Source organism: Salvelinus fontinalis, chromosome 27, assembly GCF_029448725.1.
Source record: "Salvelinus fontinalis isolate EN_2023a chromosome 27, ASM2944872v1, whole genome shotgun sequence".
Taxonomy (NCBI): Eukaryota; Metazoa; Chordata; class Actinopteri; order Salmoniformes; family Salmonidae; genus Salvelinus; species Salvelinus fontinalis.
In genome coordinates this window covers 43690633-43713367 of record NC_074691.1, presented here as the reverse complement: position 1 = coordinate 43713367, position 22735 = coordinate 43690633, and the positions used below count along the sequence as shown (strand labels likewise).

Genomic DNA, 22735 nt, shown 5'->3' with positions numbered 1-22735 from the left:
CAGGAACTAATGGAGATCTATAATAAACCCCAGGAAGAGTAGCTGCTGCCTAGGCAGGAACTAATGGGGATCCATAATAAACCCCAGGAAGAGTAGCTGCTGCCTTGGCAGGAACTGATGGGGATCTATAATAAACCCCAGGAAGAGTAGCTGCTGCCTTGGCAGGAACTAATGGGGATCCATAATAAACCCAAGGAAGAGTAGCCGCTGCCTTGGCAGGAATTAATGGAGATCCATAATAAACCCCAGGAAGAGTAGCTGCTGCCTTGGTAGGAACTAATGGGGATCCATAATAAACCCCAGGAAGAGTAGCTGCTGCCTTGGCAGGAACTAATGGGGATCCATAATAAACCCCAGGAAGAGTAGCTGCTGCCTTGACAGGTTCCATAATAAATATAAATACAAAAACATGGGTGAGACGTGGTCTCTAAACGTGGGGGAGACGTGGATTATAAATGTGGTTTCTAGTCAGAGAAAAGGAAGGTGTCCAGACTATCTTAAACAAATATTAAAAAGCAGACTACTGTTGCCAGTAGCGTATTCACCCCCCTTCAGGGGGCCCTTTAGTTAACTCTGGCCTCCTCTCTCAGCCAATTAGAAGCTAGAGGGGTTGTTATGGTAACCGTTAAACAAGCTCCATTCTCACGCTGAACAGAGATACATCACTATGGAGACACACAAACACACACTAGAACACACACACAACCTCTATCTGTCTCCTCATTTTCTCCTCCTCGTCTCCTCCTCCATTTCTCTTCCTCTTACCTCCTCCTTCTCACCTCCCCCTCCTGTCCTCCTCCCCCTCCTGTCCTCCTCCTCCCCCCTTCTCTTCCTCCATCTTTCCTTACCTCCTCACCTCCAGCTCCTGTCTTCCTCCCCCTCCTCTCCTTCTCTCCTCCCTCGTTCTCCTCTCCCCCCCTCTGATCCACAACGGACACATTTCTCCAAAGGTCTGAAAGTATCAGCTCTAACCCCTCCCCTCCCCTGATTTCTGTTCTTGTAAAAGCCTGGGTTTTCTGTACATTTACACTAGAAGCATATTACCTCAAATGGATCAATTGAAAGTGTTGGTTCACAGCTCCAGATGTGTTGGTCATTACTGATACGTGGTTCAGGAAGAGTGTTTTGAATACGGATGTTAACCTTTCTGCTTATAACATTTTTCAGCAAGACAGATCTTCCAAAGGTGGGGGATTGGCGATCTTTACCAAGGATCACCTTCAGTGCTCGGTTGTCACCAAGTGTGTCCCCAAACAATTTGATTTGCTGGTTTAAAGCATTAAACTTTCAAATAGCTCTTTGTTGATTGTAGCTGGGTGTTTTCGTCCTCCATCAGCACCGGCCTGTACCCTACCTGCCCTAAGCTCTCTCCTGGTCCCTTACACTAAGTCTGAATTTGTCCTGCTAGGTGACCTAAACTGGGAAATGCTTAACCACCCGACCAAGTCCGAAAGCAATGTGACTCCCTAAATATTTCTGAGATTATTACCAATCCCACAAGGTATGACTCCAAACACGCAGACAAGGCTACTCTCCTCGATGTTATCCTCACAAATAATCCTGATGGGTATCAGTCTGGTGTTTTCTGTAATGACCTTAGTGATCACTGTTTCACAGCCTGTGTTCGTAATGTCTGCTCAGTGAAACGACCTGTCCTGATGTCATAGACACTTGCTAAAAAACTTTAATGAGCAAGCCATCCTTCATGATCTGGCCTCTGTAAAATGGTATAGAATCAGCTTGGTCCCCTCTGTTGTACAGCCTGTGTTCATAAAGGCCTCTAAAATGGTAAATTATCAGCTTCATCCCTCTGTCGAAGACGCTTGGACCTTCTTTTTTTATATTTTCAGTGATATTGTTAACAAACACGTCCCCATAAAGAAAATGAGAATTAAAAACAGGTTCAGCCCCTGGTTCGACCGTGATCTGGCAGAGTTACTCCACCTCAAGAACACCATTTGGTGAAAGGCTCGGCACACGCATAGTCAGGCTGACTGGCTCTCGTTCAGGAAAATGAGAAATAAGTGCACTCAGGCTGTCCGGAAGGCCAAAGTTAGTTACTTTAAGGAGCAGTTCTCTCTCTGTGGGTCTAACCCCAAGAAATTCTGGAAAACGGTTAAAGACCTGGAGAATAAACCCTCCTCCTCACCTTCTCTCAGCACATATCAAAGCTGCAGGCTAAAGTTAAATCTAGTCTTGGTTTCCTCTATGGTAATCTTCAACCCAGCTGCCAAACTAACCCTGATACAGATGACCATCCTTCCCATGCTAAATTACGAAGACATCATTTATAGATCGGCAGGTAAGGGTGCTCTCGAGCGGCTAGATGTTCTTTACCATTCGGCCATCAGATTTGCCACCAATGCTCCTTATAGGACACATCACTGCACTCTTTACTCCTCTGCAAACTGGGCATCTCTGTATACCCGTCGCAAGACCCACTGGTTGATGCTTATTTATAAAACCCTCTTAGACCTCACTCACCCTATCTGAGATATCTACTGCAGCCCTCATCCTCCACATACAACACCCGTTCTGCCAGTCACATTCTGTTAAAGGTCCCCAAAGCACACACATCCCTGGGTCACTCCTCTTTTCAGTTCGCTGCAGCTAGCGACTGGAACGAGCTGCAACAAACACTCAAACTGGACAGTTTTATCTCCATCTCTTCATTCAAAGACTCAATCATGGACACTCTTACTGACAGTTGTGGCTGCTTTGTGTGATGTATTGTTGTCTCTACCTTCTTGCCCTTTGTGCTGATGTCTCTGTCCAATAATGTTTGTACCATGTTTTGTGCTGCTGCCATGCCGTGTTGTTGTCTTAGGTCTCTCTTTATGTAGTGTTGTCTCTCTTGTCATGTGTGTTTTGTTCTATATTTGAATTAAATGTATTTGTATCCCCAGCCCCCGCCCCAGTCCCCGCCCCAGCCCCCGCCCCAGTCCCAGCCCCCGCCCCAGTCCCAGCCCCCGCCCCAGTCCCAGTCCCAGCCCCCGCCCAAGCCCCCGCCCCAGTCATTGGCTGTCATTGTAATTAAGAATTTGTTCTTTAACTGACCTGCCTAGTTAAATACTGCTCCTCTCTGTTATTATCTATGCATAGTCACTTTAATAACTCTACCTACATGTACATATTACCTCCACTAACCGGTGACCCCGCACATTGACTCTGTACCGGTACCCCCCCTGTATATAGTCTCCACATTGACTCTGTACCGGTACCCCCTGTATATAGCCTCCACATTGACTCTGTACCGGTACCCCCTGTATATAGCCTCCACATTGACTCTGTACCGGTACCCCCCTGTATATAGTCTCCACATTGACTCTGTACTGGTACCCCCTGTATATAGCCTCCACATTGACTCTGTACCGGTACCCCCTGTATATAGCCTCCACATTGACTCTGTACCTGTACCCCCTGTATATAGCCTCCACATTGACTCTGTACCGTAACACCCTGTATATAGCCTCCACATTGACTCTGTACCGTAACACCCTGTATATAGTCTCCACATTGACTCTATATACAGGGGGTACCGGTACAGTCTCCACATTGACTCTGTACCGGTACCCCCTGTATATAGCCTCCACATTGACTCTGTACCGGTACCCCCCTGTATATAGTCTCCACATTGACTCTGTACTGGTACCCCCTGTATATAGCCTCCACATTGACTCTGTACCGGTACCCCCTGTATATAGCCTCCACATTGACTCTGTACCTGTACCCCCTGTATATAGCCTCCACATTGACTCTGTACCGTAACACCCTGTATATAGCCTCCACATTGACTCTGTACCGTAACACCCTGTATATAGTCTCCACATTGACTCTATATACAGGGGGTACCGGTACAGTCTCCACATTGACTCTGTACCGGTACCCCCTGTATATAGCCTCCACATTGACTCTGTACCGGTACCCCCTGTATATAGCCTCCACATTGACTCTGTACCGGTACCCCCCTGTATATAGTCTCCACATTGACTCTGTACCGTAACACCCTGTATATAGCCTCCACATTGACTCTGTACCGGTACCCCCCTGTATATAGTCTCCACATTGACTCTGTACCGTAACACCCTGTATATAGCCTCCACATTGACTCTGTACCGGTACCCCCTGTATATAGCCTCCACAGTGACTCTGTACCGTAACACCCTGTATATAGCCTCCACATTGACTCGGTCCCGGTACCCCCTGTATATAGCCTCCACATTGACTCTGTACCGGTACCCCCTGTATATAGCCTCCACATTGACTCGGTACCGGTACCCCCTGTATATAGTCTCCACATTGACTCTGTACCGGTACCCCCTGTATATAGCCTCCACATTGACTCTGTACCGGTACCCCCTGTATATAGCCTCCACATTGACTCTGTACCGGTACCCCCTGTATATAGCCTCCACATTGACTCTGTACCGGTACCCCCTGTATATAGCCTCCACATTGACTCTGTACCGGTACCCCCTGTATATAGCCTCCACATTGACTCTGTACCGGTACCCCCTGTATATAGCCTCCACATTGACTCTGTACCGGTACCCCCTGTATATAGCCTCCACATTGACTCTGTACCGGTACCCCCTGTATATAGCCTCCACATTGACTCTGTACCGGTACCCCCTGTATATAGCCTCCACATTGACTCTGTACCGGTACCCCCTGTATATAGCCTCCACATTGACTCTGTACCGGTACCCCCTGTATATAGCCTCCACATTGACTCTGTACCGGTACCCCCTGTATATAGCCTCCACATTGACTCTGTACCGTAACACCCTGTATATAGGCTCCACATTGACTCTGTACCGGTACCCCCTGTATATAGCCTCCACATTGACTCTGTACCGTAACACCCTGTATATAGCCTCCACATTGACTCTGTACCGGTACCCCCCTGTATATAGCCCCCACATTGACTCTGTACCGGTACCCCCTGTATATAGCCTCCACATTGACTCTGTACCGGTACCCCCTGTATATAGTCTCCACATTGACTCTGTACCGGTACACCCTGTATATAGCCTCCACATTGACTCTGTACCGGTACCCCCTGTATATAGCCTCCACATTGACTGTACCGGTACCCCCTGTATATAGCCTCCACATTGACTCTGTACCGGTATCCCCTGTATATAGTCTCCACATTGACTCTGTACCGGTACCCCCTGTATATAGTCTCCACATTGACTCTGTACCGGTACCCCCCTGTATATAGCCTCCACATTGACTCTGTACCGGTACCCCCTGTATATAGCCTCCACATTGACTCTGTACCGTAATACCCTGTATATAGCCTCCACATTGACTCTGTACCGTAACACCCTGTATATAGCCTCCACATTGACTCTGTACCCCCTGTATATAGCCTCCACATCGACTCTGTACCGGTACCCCCTGTATATAGTCTCCACATTGACTCTGTACCGGCACCCCCTGTATATAGTCTCCACATTGACTCTGTACCGTAACACCCTGTATATAGCCTCCACATTGACTCTGTACCGGTACCCCCTGTATATAGCCTCCACATTGACACTGTACCGGTACCCCCTGTACATAGTCTCCACATTGACTCTGTACCGGTACCCCCTGTATATAGTCTCCACATTGACTCTGTACCGGTACCCCCTGTATATAGCCTCCACATTGACTCTGTACCGGTACCCCCTGTATATAGTCTCCACATTGACTCTGTACCGGTACCCCCTGTATATAGTCTCCACATTGACTCTGTACCGGTACCCCCTGTATATAGCCTCCACATTGACTCTGTACCGGTACCCCCTGTATATAGTCTCCACATTGACTCTGTACCGGTACCCCCCCCAACCCCCCCCCTCCTCTGGTACTGTAGAGGTGTGTGTGTGTGTGTGTGGTCTCATCCTGGTACTGTAGAGGTGTGTGTGTGTGTGTGTGTGTGTGTGTGTGTGTGTGTGTGTGTGTGTGTGTGTGTGTGTGTGTGTGTGTGTGTGTGTGTGTGTGTGTGTGTGTGTGTGTGTGTGTGTGTGTGTGTGTGTGTGTGTTCACCCTGGTACTGTAGAGGTGTGTGTGTGTGTGTGTGTGTGTGTGTGTGTGTGTGTGTGTGTGTGTGTGTGTGTGTGTGTGTGTGTGTTCACCCTGGTACTGTAGAGGTGTGTGTGTGTGTGTGTGTGTGTGTGTGTGTGTGTGTGTGTGTGTGTGTGTGTGTGTGTGTGTGTGTGTGTGTGTGTGTGTGTGTGTGTGTGTTCACCCTGGTACTGTAGAGGTGTGTGTGTGTGTGTGTGTGTGTGTGTGTGTGTGTGTGTGTGTGTGTGTGTGTGTGTGTGTGTGTGTGTGTGTGTGTGTGTGTGTGTGTGTGTGTGTGTGTGTGTGTGTGTGTGTGTGTGTGTGTGTGTGTGTGTGTGTGTGTGTGTGTGTTCTCACCCTGGTACTGGAGAGGAATGTCTATCTTGGGTCCGATGACGTAGTGTCCTTCTTCCAGAGAGAGAGCGGTGACGGTGGTCCACTGACGACACGAGTGGAGCAACACCATATCATCCTCACACAGACCCTCTACACACTCCCCTAGAGATCCAGGCGCACAAATACACACGTTACAACCCTCTACACACTCCCCTAGAGACCCAGACTCACAAATGCACACGTTACAATTTACAATAGTAACAATTTACACAAGTTACACAACCATCACAGGTGTGACTAATTCCCTAAATACTGTGCACTTAATTGAGATACTGTTAACTGATTGATTCATTGAGAGCTTGTTAACAGATTGATTCATTCAGAGCTTGTTAACAGATTGATTCATTGAGAGCTTGTTAACGGATTGATTCATTGAGAGCTTGTTAACGGATTGATTCATTGAGAGCTTGTTAACGGATTGATTCATTGAGAGCTTGTTAACGGATTAATTCATTGAGAGGTGAAAGGATTGATTCATTGAGAGCTTGTTAACGGATTGATTCATTGAGAGGTGAAAGGATTGATTCATTGAGAGTTTGTTAACTGATTGATTCATTAACTGATTGGCTTCCTGTTTTTCTCTTTATACCCCTTGTTTTCTTTGTTTGAGGTGTGGCTGGCCAGGGGAGAGGTGTGGCTGGCCAGGGGTGGGTACAGGGGAGAGGTGTGGCTGGCCAGGGGAGAGGTGTGGCTGGCCAGGGGAGAGGTGTGGCTGGCCAGGGGAAGGTACAGGGGAGAGATGTGGCTGGCCAGGGGAAGGTACAGGGGAGAGGTGTGGCTGGCCAGGGGAAGGTACAGGGGAGAGGTGTGGCTGGCCAGGGGAAGGTACAGGGGAGAGGTGTGGCTGGCCAGGGGAAGGTACAGGGGAGAGGTGTGGCTGGCCAGGGGAAGGTACAGGGGAGAGGTGTGGCTGGCCAGGGGAAGGTACAGGGGAGAGGTGTGGCTGGCCAGGGGAAGGTACAGGGGAGAGGTGTGGCTGGCCAGGGGAAGGTACAGGGGAGAGGTGTGGCTGGCCAGGGGAAGGTACAGGGGAGAGGTGTGGCTGGCCAGGGGAAGGTACAGGGGAGAGGTGTGGCTGGCCAGGGGAAGGTACAGGGGAGAGGTGTGGCTGGCCAGGGGAAGGTACAGGGGAGAGGTGTGGCTGGCCAGGGGAGAGGTGTGGCTGGAAGGTACAGGGGAGAGGTGTGGCTGGAAGGTACAGGGGAGAGGTGTGGCTGGAAGGTACAGGGGAGAGGTGTGGCTGGAAGGTACAGGGGAGAGGTGTGGCTGGAAGGTACAGGGGAGAGGTGTGGCTGGCCAGGGGAGAGGTGTGGCTGGCCAGGGGAGAGGTGTGGCTGGCCAGGGGAGAGGTATGGCTGGCCAGGGGAGAGGTGTGGCTGGCCAGGAGAAGGTACAGGGGAGAGGTGTGGCTGGCCAGGGGAGAGGTGTGGCTGGCCAGGGGAGAGGTGTGGCTGGCCAGGGGGAGGTGTGGCTGGTCAGGGGAAGGTACAGGGGTGAGGTGTGGCTGGCCAGGGGAAGATACAGGGGACAGGTGTGGCTGACCAGGGGAAGGTACAGGGGAGAGGTGTGGCTGGCCAGGGGAGAGGTGTGGCCGGCCAGGGGAAGGTACAGGGGAGAGGTGTGGCTGGCCAGGGGAGAGGTGTGGCTGGCCAGGGGAAGGTACAGGGGAGAGGTGTGGCTGGCCAGGGGGAGGTACAGGGGAGTCTGTAGTCCTATCTGTGTAAACCTAGGGGGGTGTAGTCAGATCTATGTAAACCTAGGGGGGTGTAGTCAGATCTATGTAAACCTAGGGGGGTGTAGTCAGATCTATGTAAACCTAGGGGGGTGTAGTCAGATCCATGTAAACCTAGGGGTGTGTGGTCAGATCCATGTAAACCTAGGGGTGTGTGGTCAGATCCATGTAAACCTAGGGGGGTGTAGTCAGATCTATGGTACCTAGGGGGGTGGAGTCAGATCTATGGTACCTAGGGGGGGTGTAGTCAGATCCATGTAAACCTAGGGGGGTGTAGTCAGATCTATGTAAACCTAGGGGGGTGTAGTCAGATCTATGTAAACCTGGGGGGGTGTAGTCAGATCTATGTAAACCTAGGGGGGTGTAGTCAGATCTATGTAAACCTGGGGGGGTGTAGTCAGATCTATGGTACCTAGGGGGTGTAGTCAGATCTATGGTACCTAGGGGGGTGTGGTCAGATCCATGTAAACCTAGAGGGGTGTAGTCAGATCCATGTAAACCTAGGGGGGGTGTAGTCAGATCCATGTAAACCTAGGGGGGTGTAGTCAGATCCATGTAAACCTAGGGGGGTGTAGTCAGATCCATGTAAACCTAGGGGGTGTAGTCAGATCCATGTAAACCTAGGGGGTGTAGTCAGATCCATGTAAACCTAGAGGGGTGTAGTCAGATCCATGTAAACCTAGGGGGGTGTAGTCAGATCCATGTAAACCTAGGGGGTGTAGTCAGATCCATGTAAACCTAGGGGGGTGTTGTCAGATCTATGTAAACCTAGGGGGGTGAAGTCAGATCTATGTAAACCTAGGGGGGTGTAGTCAGATCTATGTAAACCTAGGGGGGTGTAGTCAGATCTATGTAAACCTAGGGGGGTGTAGTCAGATCCATGTAAACCTAGGGGTGTGTGGTCAGATCCATGTAAACCTAGGGGGGTGTATTCAGATCTATGGTACCTAGGGGGGGTGTAGTCAGATCTATGGTACCTAGGGGGGTGTAGTCAGATCTATGGTACCTAGGGGGGGTGTAGTCAGATCTATGGTACCTAGGGGGGTGTAGTCAGATCTATGGTACCTAGGGGGGTTTAGTCAGATCCATGTAAACCTAGGGGGGTGTAGTCAGATCTATGGTACCTAGGGGGGGTGTAGTCAGATCTATGGTACCTAGGGGGGTGTAGTCAGATCTATGGTACCTAGGGGGGGTGTAGTCAGATCTACGGTACCTAGGGGGGGTGTAGTCAGATCTATGGTACCTAGGGGGGGTGTAGTCAGATCTATGTAAACCTGGGGGGGTGTAGTCAGATCTATGTAAACCTAGGGGGGTGTAGTCAGATCTATGTAAACCTGGGGGGGTGTAGTCAGATCTATGGTACCTAGGGGGTGTAGTCAGATCTATGGTACCTAGGGGGGTGTGGTCAGATCCATGTAAACCTAGAGGGGTGTAGTCAGATCCATGTAAACCTAGGGGGGTGTAGTCAGATCCATGTAAACCTAGGGGGGTGTAGTCATATCCATGTAAACCTAGGGGGGTGTAGTCAGATCCATGTAAACCTAGGGGGTGTAGTCAGATCCATGTAAACCTAGGGGGTGTAGTCAGATCCATGTAAACCTAGAGGGGTGTAGTCAGATCCATGTAAACCTAGGGGGGTGTAGTCAGATCCATGTAAACCTAGGGGGGTGTAGTCAGATCTATGTAAACCTAGGGGGGTGTAGTCAGATCTATGTAAACCTAGAGGGGTGTAGTCAGATCTATGGTACCTAGGGGGGTGTAGTCAGATCTATGGTACCTAGGGGGGTGGAGTCAGATCTATGGTACCTAGGGGGGGTGTAGTCAGATCCATGTAAACCTAGGGGGGTGTAGTCAGATCCATGTAAACCTAGAGGGGTGTAGTCAGATCTATGGTACCTAGGGGGGGTGTAGTCAGATCCATGTAAACCTAGAGGGGTGTAGTCAGATCTATGGTACCTAGGGGGGGTGTAGTCAGATCTATGGTACCTAGGGGGGTGGAGTCAGATCTATGGTACCTAGGGGGGGGGTGTAGTCAGATCCATGTAAACCTAGGGGGGTGTAGTCAGATCTATGTAAACCTAGGGGGGTGTAGTCAGATCTATGTAAACCTGGGGGGGTGTAGTCAGATCTATGTAAACCTGGGGGGGTGTAGTCAGATCTACGGTAGCTAGGAGGGTGTAGTCAGATCTATGGTACCTAGGGGGGTGTGGTCAGATCCATGTAAACCTAGAGGGGTGTAGTCAGATGCATGTAAACCTAGGGGGGTGTAGTCAGATCCATGTAAACCTAGAGTGGGTGTAGTCAGATCCATGTAAACCTAGGGGGGTGTAGTCAGATCCATGTAAACCTAGGGGGGTGTAGTCAGATCCATGTAAACCTAGGGGGGTGTAGTCAGATCCATGTAAACCTAGGGGGGTGTAGTCAGATCCATGTAAACCTAGAGGGGTGTAGTCAGATCCATGTAAACCTAGGGGGGGTGTAGTCAGATCTATGTAAACCTAGGGGGGTGTAGTCAGATCTATGTAAACCTGGGGGGGTGTAGTCAGATCTATGTAAACCTGGGGGGGTGTAGTCAGATCTACGGTAGCTAGGGGGGTGTAGTCAGATCTATGGTACCTAGGGGGGTGTAGTCAGATCCATGTAAACCTAGGGGGGTGTAGTCAGATCCATGTAAACCTAGAGGGGTGTAGTCAGATCCATGTAAACCTAGGGAGGTGTAGTCAGATCTATGTAAACCTAGGGTGGTGTAGTCAGATCTATGTAAACCTGGGGGGGTGTAGTCAGATCTATGTAAACCTGGGGGGGTGTAGTCAGATCTACGGTAGCTAGGGGGTGTAGTCAGATCTATGGTACCTAGGGGGGTGTAGTCAGATCCATGTAAACCTAGAGGGGGTGTAGTCAGATCCATGTAAACCTAGGGGGGTGTAGTCAGATCCATGTAAACCTAGGGGGGTGTAGTCAGATCCATGTAAACCTAGGGGGGTGTAGTCAGATCCATGTAAACCTAGGGGGGTGTAGTCAGATCCATGTAAACCTAGGGGGGTGTAGTCAGAACCATGTAAACCTAGAGGGGTGTAGTCAGATCCATGTAAACCTAGGGGGGTGTAGTCAGATCTATGGTACCTGGGGGGTGTAGTCAGATCTATGGTACCTAGGGGGGTGTAGTCAGATCCATGTAAACCTAGGGGGGTGTAGTCAGATCCATGTAAACCTAGGGGGATGTAGTCAGATCCATGTAAACCTAGGGGGGGTGTAGTCAGATCTATGTAAACCTGGGGGGGAGTAGTCAGATCTATGGTACCTGGGGGGTGTAGTCAGATCCATGTAAACCTAGAGGGGTGTAGTCAGATCCATGTAAACCTAGAGGGGGTGTAGTCAGATCTATGTAAACCTAGGGGGGGGTGTAGTCAGATCTATGGTACCTAGGGGGTGTAGTCAGATCCATGTAAACCTAGGGGGGTGTAGTCAGATCTATGGTACCTAGGGGGGGTGTAGTCAGATCCATGTAAACCTAGAGGGGTGTAGTCAGATCCATGTAAACCTAGAGGGGGTGTAGTCAGATCTATGTAAACCTAGGGGGGGTGTAGTCAGATCTATGGTACCTAGGGGGTGTAGTCAGATCCATGTAAACCTAGGGGGGTGTAGTCAGATCTATGGTACCTAGGGTGGTGTGGTCAGATCCATGTAAACCTAGGGGGGTGTAGTCAGATCCATGTAAACCTAGGGGGGTGTAGTCAGATCCATGTAAACCTAGGGGGATGTAGTCAGATCCATGTAAACCTAGGGGGGTTGTAGTCAGATCTATGTAAACCTGGGGGGGAGTAGTCAGATCTATGGTACCTGGGGGGTGTAGTCAGATCCATGTAAACCTAGAGGGGTGTAGTCAGATCCATGTAAACCTAGAGGGGGTTTAGTCAGATCTATGTAAACCTAGGGGGGGTGTAGTCAGATCTATGGTACCTAGGGGGTGTAGTCAGATCCATGTAAACCTAGGGGGGTGTAGTCAGATCTATGGTACCTAGGGGGGGTGTAGTCAGATCCATGTAAACCTAGAGGGGTGTAGTCAGATCCATGTAAACCTAGAGGGGGTGTAGTCAGATCTATGTAAACCTAGGGGCGGTGTAGTCAGATCTATGGTACCTAGGGGGTGTAGTCAGATCCATGTAAACCTAGGGGGGTGTAGTCAGATCTATGGTACCTAGGGTGGTGTGGTCAGATCCATGTAAACCTAGGGGGGTGTAGTCAGATCCATGTAAACCTAGGGGGGTGTAGTCAGATCCATGTAAACCTAGGGGGGTGTAGTCAGATCCATGTAAACCTAGAGGGGTGTAGTCAGATCCATGTAAACCTAGGGGGGTGTAGTCAGATCTATGTAAACCTGGGGGGGTGTAGTCAGATCCATGTAAACCTGGGGGGGTGTAGTCAGATCCATGTAAACCTGTGGGGGAGTAGTCAGATCTATGGTACCTGGGGGGGTGTAGTCAGATCTATGGTACCTAGAGGGGTGTAGTCAGATCTATGTAAACCTAGGGGGGTGTAGTCAGATCCATGTAAACCTAGGGGTGTGTGGTCAGATCCATGTAAACCTAGGGGTGTGTGGTCAGATCCATGTAAACCTAGGGGGGTGTAGTCAGATCTATGGTACCTAGGGGGGTGGAGTCAGATCTATGGTACCTAGGGGGGGTGTAGTCAGATCCATGTAAACCTAGAGGGGTGTAGTCAGATCCATGTAAACCTAGGGGGGGTGTAGTCAGATCCATGTAAACCTAGGGGGGTGTAGTCAGATCCATGTAAACCTAGGGGGGTGTAGTCAGATCCATGTAAACCTAGGGGGTGTAGTCAGATCCATGTAAACCTAGGGGGGGTAGTCAGATCCATGTAAACCTAGAGGGGTGTAGTCAGATCCATGTAAACCTAGGGGGGTGTAGTCAGATCCATGTAAACCTAGGGGGTGTAGTCAGATCCATGTAAACCTAGGGGGGTGTTGTCAGATCTATGTAAACCTAGGGGGGTGAAGTCAGATCTATGTAAACCTAGGGGGGTGTAGTCAGATCTATGTAAACCTAGGGGGGTGTAGTCAGATCTATGTAAACCTAGGGGGGTGTAGTCAGATCCATGTAAACCTAGGGGTGTGTGGTCAGATCCATGTAAACCTAGGGGGGTGTATTCAGATCTATGGTACCTAGGGGGGGTGTAGTCAGATCTATGGTACCTAGGGGGGTGTAGTCAGATCTATGGTACCTAGGGGGGGTGTAGTCAGATCTATGGTACCTAGGGGGGTGTAGTCAGATCTATGGTACCTAGGGGGGTTTAGTCAGATCCATGTAAACCTAGGGGGGTGTAGTCAGATCTATGGTACCTAGGGGGGTGTAGTCAGATCTATGGTACCTAGGGGGGGTGTAGTCAGATCTACGGTACCTAGGGGGGGTGTAGTCAGATCTATGGTACCTAGGGGGGGTGTAGTCAGATCTATGTAAACCTGGGGGGGTGTAGTCAGATCTATGTAAACCTAGGGGGGTGTAGTCAGATCTATGTAAACCTGGGGGGGTGTAGTCAGATCTATGGTACCTAGGGGGTGTAGTCAGATCTATGGTACCTAGGGGGGTGTGGTCAGATCCATGTAAACCTAGAGGGGTGTAGTCAGATCCATGTAAACCTAGGGGGGTGTAGTCAGATCCATGTAAACCTAGGGGGGTGTAGTCATATCCATGTAAACCTAGGGGGGTGTAGTCAGATCCATGTAAACCTAGGGGGTGTAGTCAGATCCATGTAAACCTAGGGGGTGTAGTCAGATCCATGTAAACCTAGAGGGGTGTAGTCAGATCCATGTAAACCTAGGGGGGTGTAGTCAGATCCATGTAAACCTAGGGGGGTGTAGTCAGATCTATGTAAACCTAGGGGGGTGTAGTCAGATCTATGTAAACCTAGAGGGGTGTAGTCAGATCTATGGTACCTAGGGGGGTGTAGTCAGATCTATGGTACCTAGGGGGGTGGAGTCAGATCTATGGTACCTAGGGGGGGTGTAGTCAGATCCATGTAAACCTAGGGGGGTGTAGTCAGATCCATGTAAACCTAGAGGGGTGTAGTCAGATCTATGGTACCTAGGGGGGGTGTAGTCAGATCCATGTAAACCTAGAGGGGTGTAGTCAGATCTATGGTACCTAGGGGGGGTGTAGTCAGATCTATGGTACCTAGGGGGGTGGAGTCAGATCTATGGTACCTAGGGGGGGGTGTAGTCAGATCCATGTAAACCTAGGGGGGTGTAGTCAGATCTATGTAAACCTAGGGGGGTGTAGTCAGATCTATGTAAACCTGGGGGGGTGTAGTCAGATCTATGTAAACCTGGGGGGGTGTAGTCAGATCTACGGTAGCTAGGAGGGTGTAGTCAGATCTATGGTACCTAGGGGGGTGTGGTCAGATCCATGTAAACCTAGAGGGGTGTAGTCAGATGCATGTAAACCTAGGGGGGTGTAGTCAGATCCATGTAAACCTAGAGTGGGTGTAGTCAGATCCATGTAAACCTAGGGGGGTGTAGTCAGATCCATGTAAACCTAGGGGGGTGTAGTCAGATCCATGTAAACCTAGGGGGGTGTAGTCAGATCCATGTAAACCTAGGGGGGTGTAGTCAGATCCATGTAAACCTAGAGGGGTGTAGTCAGATCCATGTAAACCTAGGGGGGGTGTAGTCAGATCTATGTAAACCTAGGGGGGTGTAGTCAGATCTATGTAAACCTGGGGGGGTGTAGTCAGATCTATGTAAACCTGGGGGGGTGTAGTCAGATCTACGGTAGCTAGGGGGGTGTAGTCAGATCTATGGTACCTAGGGGGGTGTAGTCAGATCCATGTAAACCTAGGGGGGTGTAGTCAGATCCATGTAAACCTAGAGGGGTGTAGTCAGATCCATGTAAACCTAGGGAGGTGTAGTCAGATCTATGTAAACCTAGGGTGGTGTAGTCAGATCTATGTAAACCTGGGGGGGTGTAGTCAGATCTATGTAAACCTGGGGGGGTGTAGTCAGATCTACGGTAGCTAGGGGGTGTAGTCAGATCTATGGTACCTAGGGGGGTGTAGTCAGATCCATGTAAACCTAGAGGGGGTGTAGTCAGATCCATGTAAACCTAGGGGGGTGTAGTCAGATCCATGTAAACCTAGGGGGGTGTAGTCAGATCCATGTAAACCTAGGGGGGTGTAGTCAGATCCATGTAAACCTAGGGGGGTGTAGTCAGATCCATGTAAACCTAGGGGGGTGTAGTCAGAACCATGTAAACCTAGAGGGGTGTAGTCAGATCCATGTAAACCTAGGGGGGTGTAGTCAGATCTATGGTACCTGGGGGGTGTAGTCAGATCTATGGTACCTAGGGGGGTGTAGTCAGATCCATGTAAACCTAGGGGGGTGTAGTCAGATCCATGTAAACCTAGGGGGATGTAGTCAGATCCATGTAAACCTAGGGGGGGTGTAGTCAGATCTATGTAAACCTGGGGGGGAGTAGTCAGATCTATGGTACCTGGGGGGTGTAGTCAGATCCATGTAAACCTAGAGGGGTGTAGTCAGATCCATGTAAACCTAGAGGGGGTGTAGTCAGATCTATGTAAACCTAGGGGGGGTGTAGTCAGATCTATGGTACCTAGGGGGTGTAGTCAGATCCATGTAAACCTAGGGGGGTGTAGTCAGATCTATGGTACCTAGGGGGGGTGTAGTCAGATCCATGTAAACCTAGAGGGGTGTAGTCAGATCCATGTAAACCTAGAGGGGGTGTAGTCAGATCTATGTAAACCTAGGGGGGGTGTAGTCAGATCTATGGTACCTAGGGGGTGTAGTCAGATCCATGTAAACCTAGGGGGGTGTAGTCAGATCTATGGTACCTAGGGTGGTGTGGTCAGATCCATGTAAACCTAGGGGGGTGTAGTCAGATCCATGTAAACCTAGGGGGGTGTAGTCAGATCCATGTAAACCTAGGGGGATGTAGTCAGATCCATGTAAACCTAGGGGGGTTGTAGTCAGATCTATGTAAACCTGGGGGGGAGTAGTCAGATCTATGGTACCTGGGGGGTGTAGTCAGATCCATGTAAACCTAGAGGGGTGTAGTCAGATCCATGTAAACCTAGAGGGGGTTTAGTCAGATCTATGTAAACCTAGGGGGGGTGTAGTCAGATCTATGGTACCTAGGGGGTGTAGTCAGATCCATGTAAACCTAGGGGGGTGTAGTCAGATCTATGGTACCTAGGGGGGGTGTAGTCAGATCCATGTAAACCTAGAGGGGTGTAGTCAGATCCATGTAAACCTAGAGGGGGTGTAGTCAGATCTATGTAAACCTAGGGGCGGTGTAGTCAGATCTATGGTACCTAGGGGGTGTAGTCAGATCCATGTAAACCTAGGGGGGTGTAGTCAGATCTATGGTACCTAGGGTGGTGTGGTCAGATCCATGTAAACCTAGGGGGGTGTAGTCAGATCCATGTAAACCTAGGGGGGTGTAGTCAGATCCATGTAAACCTAGGGGGGTGTAGTCAGATCCATGTAAACCTAGAGGGGTGTAGTCAGATCCATGTAAACCTAGGGGGGTGTAGTCAGATCCATGTAAACCTGTGGGGGAGTAGTCAGATCTATGGTACCTGGGGGGGTGTAGTCAGATCTATGGTACCTAGAGGGGTGTAGTCAGATCTATGGTACCTAGGGGGGGTGTAGTCAGATCTATGTAAACCTGGGGGGGTGTAGTCAGATCTACGGTAGCTAGGGGGGTGTAGTCAGATCTACGGTAGCTAGGGGGTGTAGTCAGATCCATGTAAACCTAGGGGGGTGTAGTCAGATCTATGGTACCTAGGGTGGTGTGGTCAGATCCATGTAAACCTAGGGGGGTGTAGTCAGATCCATGTAAACCTAGGGGGGTGTAGTCAGATCCATGTAAACCTAGGGGGGTGTAGTCAGATCCATGTAAACCTAGGGGGGTGTAGTCAGATCCATGTAAACCTAGAGGGGTGTAGTCAGATCCATGTAAACCTAGGGGGGTGTAGTCAGATCTATGTAAACCTGGGGGGGTGTAGTCAGATCCATGTAAACCTGGGGGGGTGTAGTCAGATCCATGTAAACCTGGGGGGGAGTAGTCAGATCTATGGTACCTGGGGGGTGTAGTCAGATCTATGGTACCTAGAGGGGTGTAGTCAGATCTATGGTACCTAGGGGGGGTGTAGTCAGATCTATGTAAACCTGGGGGGGTGTAGTCAGATCTACGGTAGCTAGGGGGGTGTAGTCAGATCTACGGTAGCTAGGGGGTGTCATCATATGGGGGTGGGGGCACGCTTTTTGTCCAGTGTAAAATGCCTCAAACCTGGTGATCGGTTTCCTTGCGCTGCTCGTTAGTATTCAGAACACTCACCGGCAGATTACAGAATTTACATATGAAAAGCGGGACTTTAGCGACACAACAGACACTTTGTGGTGGTTTGGCCAAACTGTTCAATAACTGATTTGCTACCGTGAGGGGTTCAATTAAAGCTGCTGCAACAAGTCATCTTTATTACAGACCGAGTAGTCTACGTACCAGTAGACCTGCCCAAACGTTTACACGTTTATAAACTACTTTTATCCAGTGCTGATTCTTCTTTAATGTCCAGTTCCAGTTCCAAATTCAATCAATCATTATTATTCTCCACACGGATAATACTGTTCTAGAGCCAGTTTAGTGTTTAGGAAGGAATATTGTGTTAAGATAGAGAAGATGGTGTAGTAGGCTAAGAGAAGGATGGATAGAGGGAGGATAGAGGAGTCAGTGAGGTGTGTCCTCGAAGGTCTTACCAGGCGCCAGGCGGACCAGACAGGGCAGGCGGACCTTACTGACCACAGCATCTAACGGAACCGACACGGAGCTCCAAGACACCTCCGACAGGCTGGTCCAAAGCTTCTCCATCATATCTCATACTGGCACTACGTTGTCACACCCCACACCGGGAGAGGTCCGGGACGGTGCAGCTCTTCGCTCAGTCTCACCATTTTTTGGAGAGAAAGTTGATCTGAGAGAGAGAGCGCACGGAAGGTGTGGGAACTAGCGAGCTCTGTTCCTGTTCTTCTCGCGGACATCTACTCCTCCTCCCATCTCTCTCTAAGCGTCACTCCCTCCCATCCAACAGCCAATCGTTGACTCCAGCGGATCCTCCAGGCCGGTGGTTTACTGAATGAGCTCCGCCGGGAGAAGCGGGCTGAAACCTGTGCAGCGGTGAATGAATCTAATGGAATCTAAATATCAACCCTGGTTTCTATTAGACACCTTAATGAAATTTTTTAAATTATACAGTATGTGAGGTAAACAAAAATGACATTTTCCTTCAAGTAGAATTTTTAAGATTGCTAATTGTACTGTGCCTATTACAACAAAAATACATGTCATTTTCTCCTTGAAACATTTTATTGAAAAACTGTAGAATTCCATGTATTCCTATGGAGGAGTGCTCCTACTGGGGAGAGACAATATGGCCGACCGGTGGCTTCAAAGCATCTCAATGGCCAATACATAGTAATCCAGGGTTTATATAGGTAATTGGTTTCTGAGTTCTACTGCAGACCTGTTTCTACTGAGTTCTACTGCAGACCTGTTTCTACTGAGTTCTACTGTAGACCTGTTTCTACTGAGTTCTACTGCAGACCTGTTTCTACTGAGTTCTACTGCAGACCTGTTTCTACTGAGTTCTACTGCAGACCTGTTTCTACTGAGTTCTACTGCAGACCTGTTTCTACTGAGTTCTACTGCAGACCTGTTTCTACTGCAGACCGGTTTCTACTGCAGACCTGTTTCTACTGCAGGCCTGTTTTTGAGTTCTACTGCAGACCTGTTTCTACGTCAGACCTGTTTCTACGTCAGGCCTGTTTCTACTGCAGGCCTGTTTCTACTGCAGGCCTGTTTCTACTGAGTTCTACTGCAGACCTGTTTCTACTGAGTTCTACTGCAGACCTGTTTCTACTGAGTTCTACTGCAGACCTGTTTCTACTGAGTTCTACTGCAGACCTGTTTCTACTGAGTTCTACTGCAGACCTGTTTCTGAGTTCTACTGCAGACCTGTTTCTACTGCAGACCTGTTTTTGAGTTCTACTGCAGACCTGTTTCTACTGAGTTCTACTGCAGACCTGTTTCTACTGAGTTCTACTGCAGACCTGTTTCTACTGAGTTCTACTGCAGACCTGTTTCTGAGTTCTACTGCAGACCTGTTTCTACTGCAGACCTGTTTTTGAGTTCTACTGCAGACCTGTTTCTACTGCAGACCTGTTTTTGAGTTCTACTGCAGACCTGTTTCTACTGAGTTCTACTGCAGACCTGTTTCTACTGAGTTCTACTGCAGACCTGTTTCTACTGAGTTCTACTGCAGACCTGTTTCTACTGCAGACCTGTTTTTGAGTTCTACTGCAGACCTGTTTCTACTGCAGACCTGTTTTTGAGTTCTACTGCAGACCTGTTTCTACTGAGTTCTACTGCAGACCTGTTTCTACTGCAGACCTGTTTTTGAGTTCTACTGCAGACCTGTTTCTACGTCAGACCTGTTTCTACTGCAGGCCTGTTTCTACTGAGTTCTACTGCAGGCCTGTTTCTACTGAGTTCTACTGCAGACCTGTTTCTACTGCAGACCTGTTTCTACGTCAGACCTGTTTCTACTACAGACTTGTTTCTACAGAGTTGTACTTCACTACAGAGAAGTCATGTTGATTTCACTCCAGCCAATCACAAAGTAAATTACCCAGCCATCACCTTTGTCTTGAGACATGCAATGGAGACATCTCAAGACACGTTCAGGACATGTCTCAAAACACATTGAAGAGATTTCCAGAGACAGCCCGTCTCCAGACACTAATGCCATGAGACATTTTATGTACAGTGCCTTCAGAAAGTACTCATACCCCTTGACTTTTACGTTACAGCCTTATTCTAAAATGGATTCAATATTATTTTTCCCTCGTCAATCTACACACAATACCCCATCATGACAAAGTGAAAACAGGTTTAGACATTTTTGCAAATGTATTACAGATAAAAACAGAAATACCTTATTTACATAAGTATTCAGACCCTTTGCTATGAGATGTGAAATTGAGTTCAGGTGGAGCCTGTTTCCATTGATCATCCTTGAGATGTTTCTACAACTTGATTGGAGTCCACCTGTGGTAAATTCAATTGATTGGACATGATTTGGAAAGGCACACACCTGTCTATATAAGGCCCCACAGTTGACAGTGCATGTCAGGGCAAAAACCAAGCCATGAGGTCGAAGGAATTGTCCGTAGAGCTCCGAGACAGGATTGTGTCGAGGCACAGATCTGGGGAAGGGAACCAAAACATTTCTGCAGCATTGAAGGTCCCCAAGAACACAGTGGCCTCCATCATTCTTAAATGGAAGAAGTTTGGAACCCCCAAGACTCTTCCTAGAGCTGGCTGCCCGGCCAAACTGAGCAATCGGGGGAGAAGGGCTTTGGTCAGGAAGGTGACCAAGAACCCGATGTCACTGACAGAGCTACAGAGTTCCTCTGTAGAGATGGGAGAACCTTCCAGAAGGACAACCATCTCTGCAGCACTCCAACAATCAGGCCTTTATGGTAGTCTGATGAGGGAAGTTATGACTGGATGATTATAGCTGTTTGTTTTTACATGTGCTCCCTTCTGTCAGGATAAGAGAATGGGAGACATGTTAGCAACTCAAAGTAACTAAGGCATTGTTAAAAACAACATAACGCCTGCCAAGATCCTTTCTTCCCATGAGAAACAGACAAAGTGCTTAACTGATTCATTGAATTTTCAGACTCAACATAGAATAAAGCTGGGTCCTATCTGGTGTCAAACAATACGCCCACGTGGACAGTTGGGATATCTACTTCAACATAGAATAAAGCTGGGTCCTATCTGGTGTCAAACAATACGCCCACGTGGACAGTTGGGATATCTACTTCAACATAGAATATAGCTGGGTCCTATCTGGTGCCAAACAGTACGCCCACGTGGACAGTTGGGATATCTACTTCAACATAGAATAAAGCTGGGTCCTATCTGGTGTCAAACAGTACGCCCTCGTGGACGGTTGGGATATCTACTTCAACATAGAATAAAGCTGGGTCCTATCTGGTGCCAAACAGTACGCCCTCGTGGACGGTTGGGATATCTACTTCAACATAGAATAAAGCTGGGTCCTATCTGGTGCCAAACAGTACGCCCTCGTGGACAGTTGGGATATCTACTTCAACATAGAATAAAGCTGGGTCCTATCTGGTGTCAAACAATACGCCCACGTGGACAGTTGGGATATCTACTTCAACATAGAATATAGCTGGGTCCTATCTGGTGCCAAACAGTACGCCCACGTGGACAGTTGGGATATCTACTTCAACATAGAATAAAGCTGGGTCCTATCTGGTGTCAAACAGTACGCCCTCGTGGACGGTTGGGATATCTACTTCAACATAGAATATAGCTGGGTCCTATCTGGTGTCAAACAGTACGCCCTCGTGGACGGTTGGGATATCTACTTCAACATAGAATAAAGCTGGGTCCTATCTGGTGTCAAACAGTACGCCCTCGTGGACGGTTGGGATATCTACTTCAACATAGAATAAAGCTGGGTCCTATCTGGTGTCAAACAGTACGCCCTCGTGGACGGTTGGGATATCTACTTCAACATAGAATAAAGCTGGGTCCTATCTGGTGTCCAACAGTACGCCCTCGTGGACGGTTGGGATATCTACTTCAGCATAGAATAAAGCTGGGTCCTATCTGGTGTCCAACAGTACGCCCTCGTGGACGGTTGGAATATCTACTTCAGCTGAGTTAATCATAATTAAAGGACAGGAAAATGGCAAGGTGTGTTTATTTTTTAAATGTAACATTTTACTAGGCAAGTCAGTTAAGAACAAATTCGTAGTTTATTTATGTTATTGCTGTATATATGATAACCAGTGACATTTTATTATCCAGCAGATTGTGGTACAGCTCGGGGATCCCAACAAGAGATGAGCGTCTCTGACTGCCTCTGAAGAGATGGTTGTTTGGAGTGCTCTACCGCAAGTTCTTTTGGTCAATAAATCTTGATTGGTATGAACATTCATTAGGTTGCAGGGAGGAGAAAAATGATGACATGGATACTGAACAGAAATATCGAGGCAAGGTGCAAAGTGTTGGTCCCATGTTTCATGAGCTGAGATCCCAGGAATGTTCCATACCTACGAAAAGCACATCTCTCTAAAATGTGCACATTTGTTTATCCCTATTAGTTAGCATTTCTCCTTTTACAGGATGATTCACCCACCTGATAGGTACGGGTAGGACGTTGTGTGTGACAGAGTGTGTGTGTGTGACAGAGTGTGTGTGTGTGACAGAGTGTGTGTGTGTGACAGAGTGTGTGTGTGTGACAGAGTGTGTGTGTGGCATATCAAGAAGTTGTGTCCCGCCACAGATGTCTCAAGTTGAGGGAGCGTGTAATTGGCATTCCGACCGCAGTAATGTCCACCAGAGCTGTTGCCAGTGAAACAATGTTATTTTCTCTACTATAAACCACCTAAAGTCGTTGTAGAGAATTTGGCAGTAC

The 22735-nt window shown here is 48.8% G+C and overlaps 1 protein-coding gene across 1 annotated transcript in view; it reads right to left on the bottom strand.

Moving 5' to 3' along the window:
* Positions 1-18322, bottom strand: part of gareml (GRB2 associated, regulator of MAPK1-like) — a 96914-nt gene extending 78592 nt beyond the window's left edge. The window contains exons 1-2 of the mRNA XM_055885810.1: positions 17976-18322; positions 6415-6555 (exon numbers count right to left, since the gene is read on the bottom strand). Coding sequence (XP_055741785.1) covers positions 6415-6555; positions 17976-18090 — 256 coding nt within the window. The 5' untranslated portion in view covers positions 18091-18322. The remainder of the gene's footprint in view (positions 1-6414; positions 6556-17975) is intronic.
* Positions 18323-22735: the final 4413 nt, after the last annotated feature.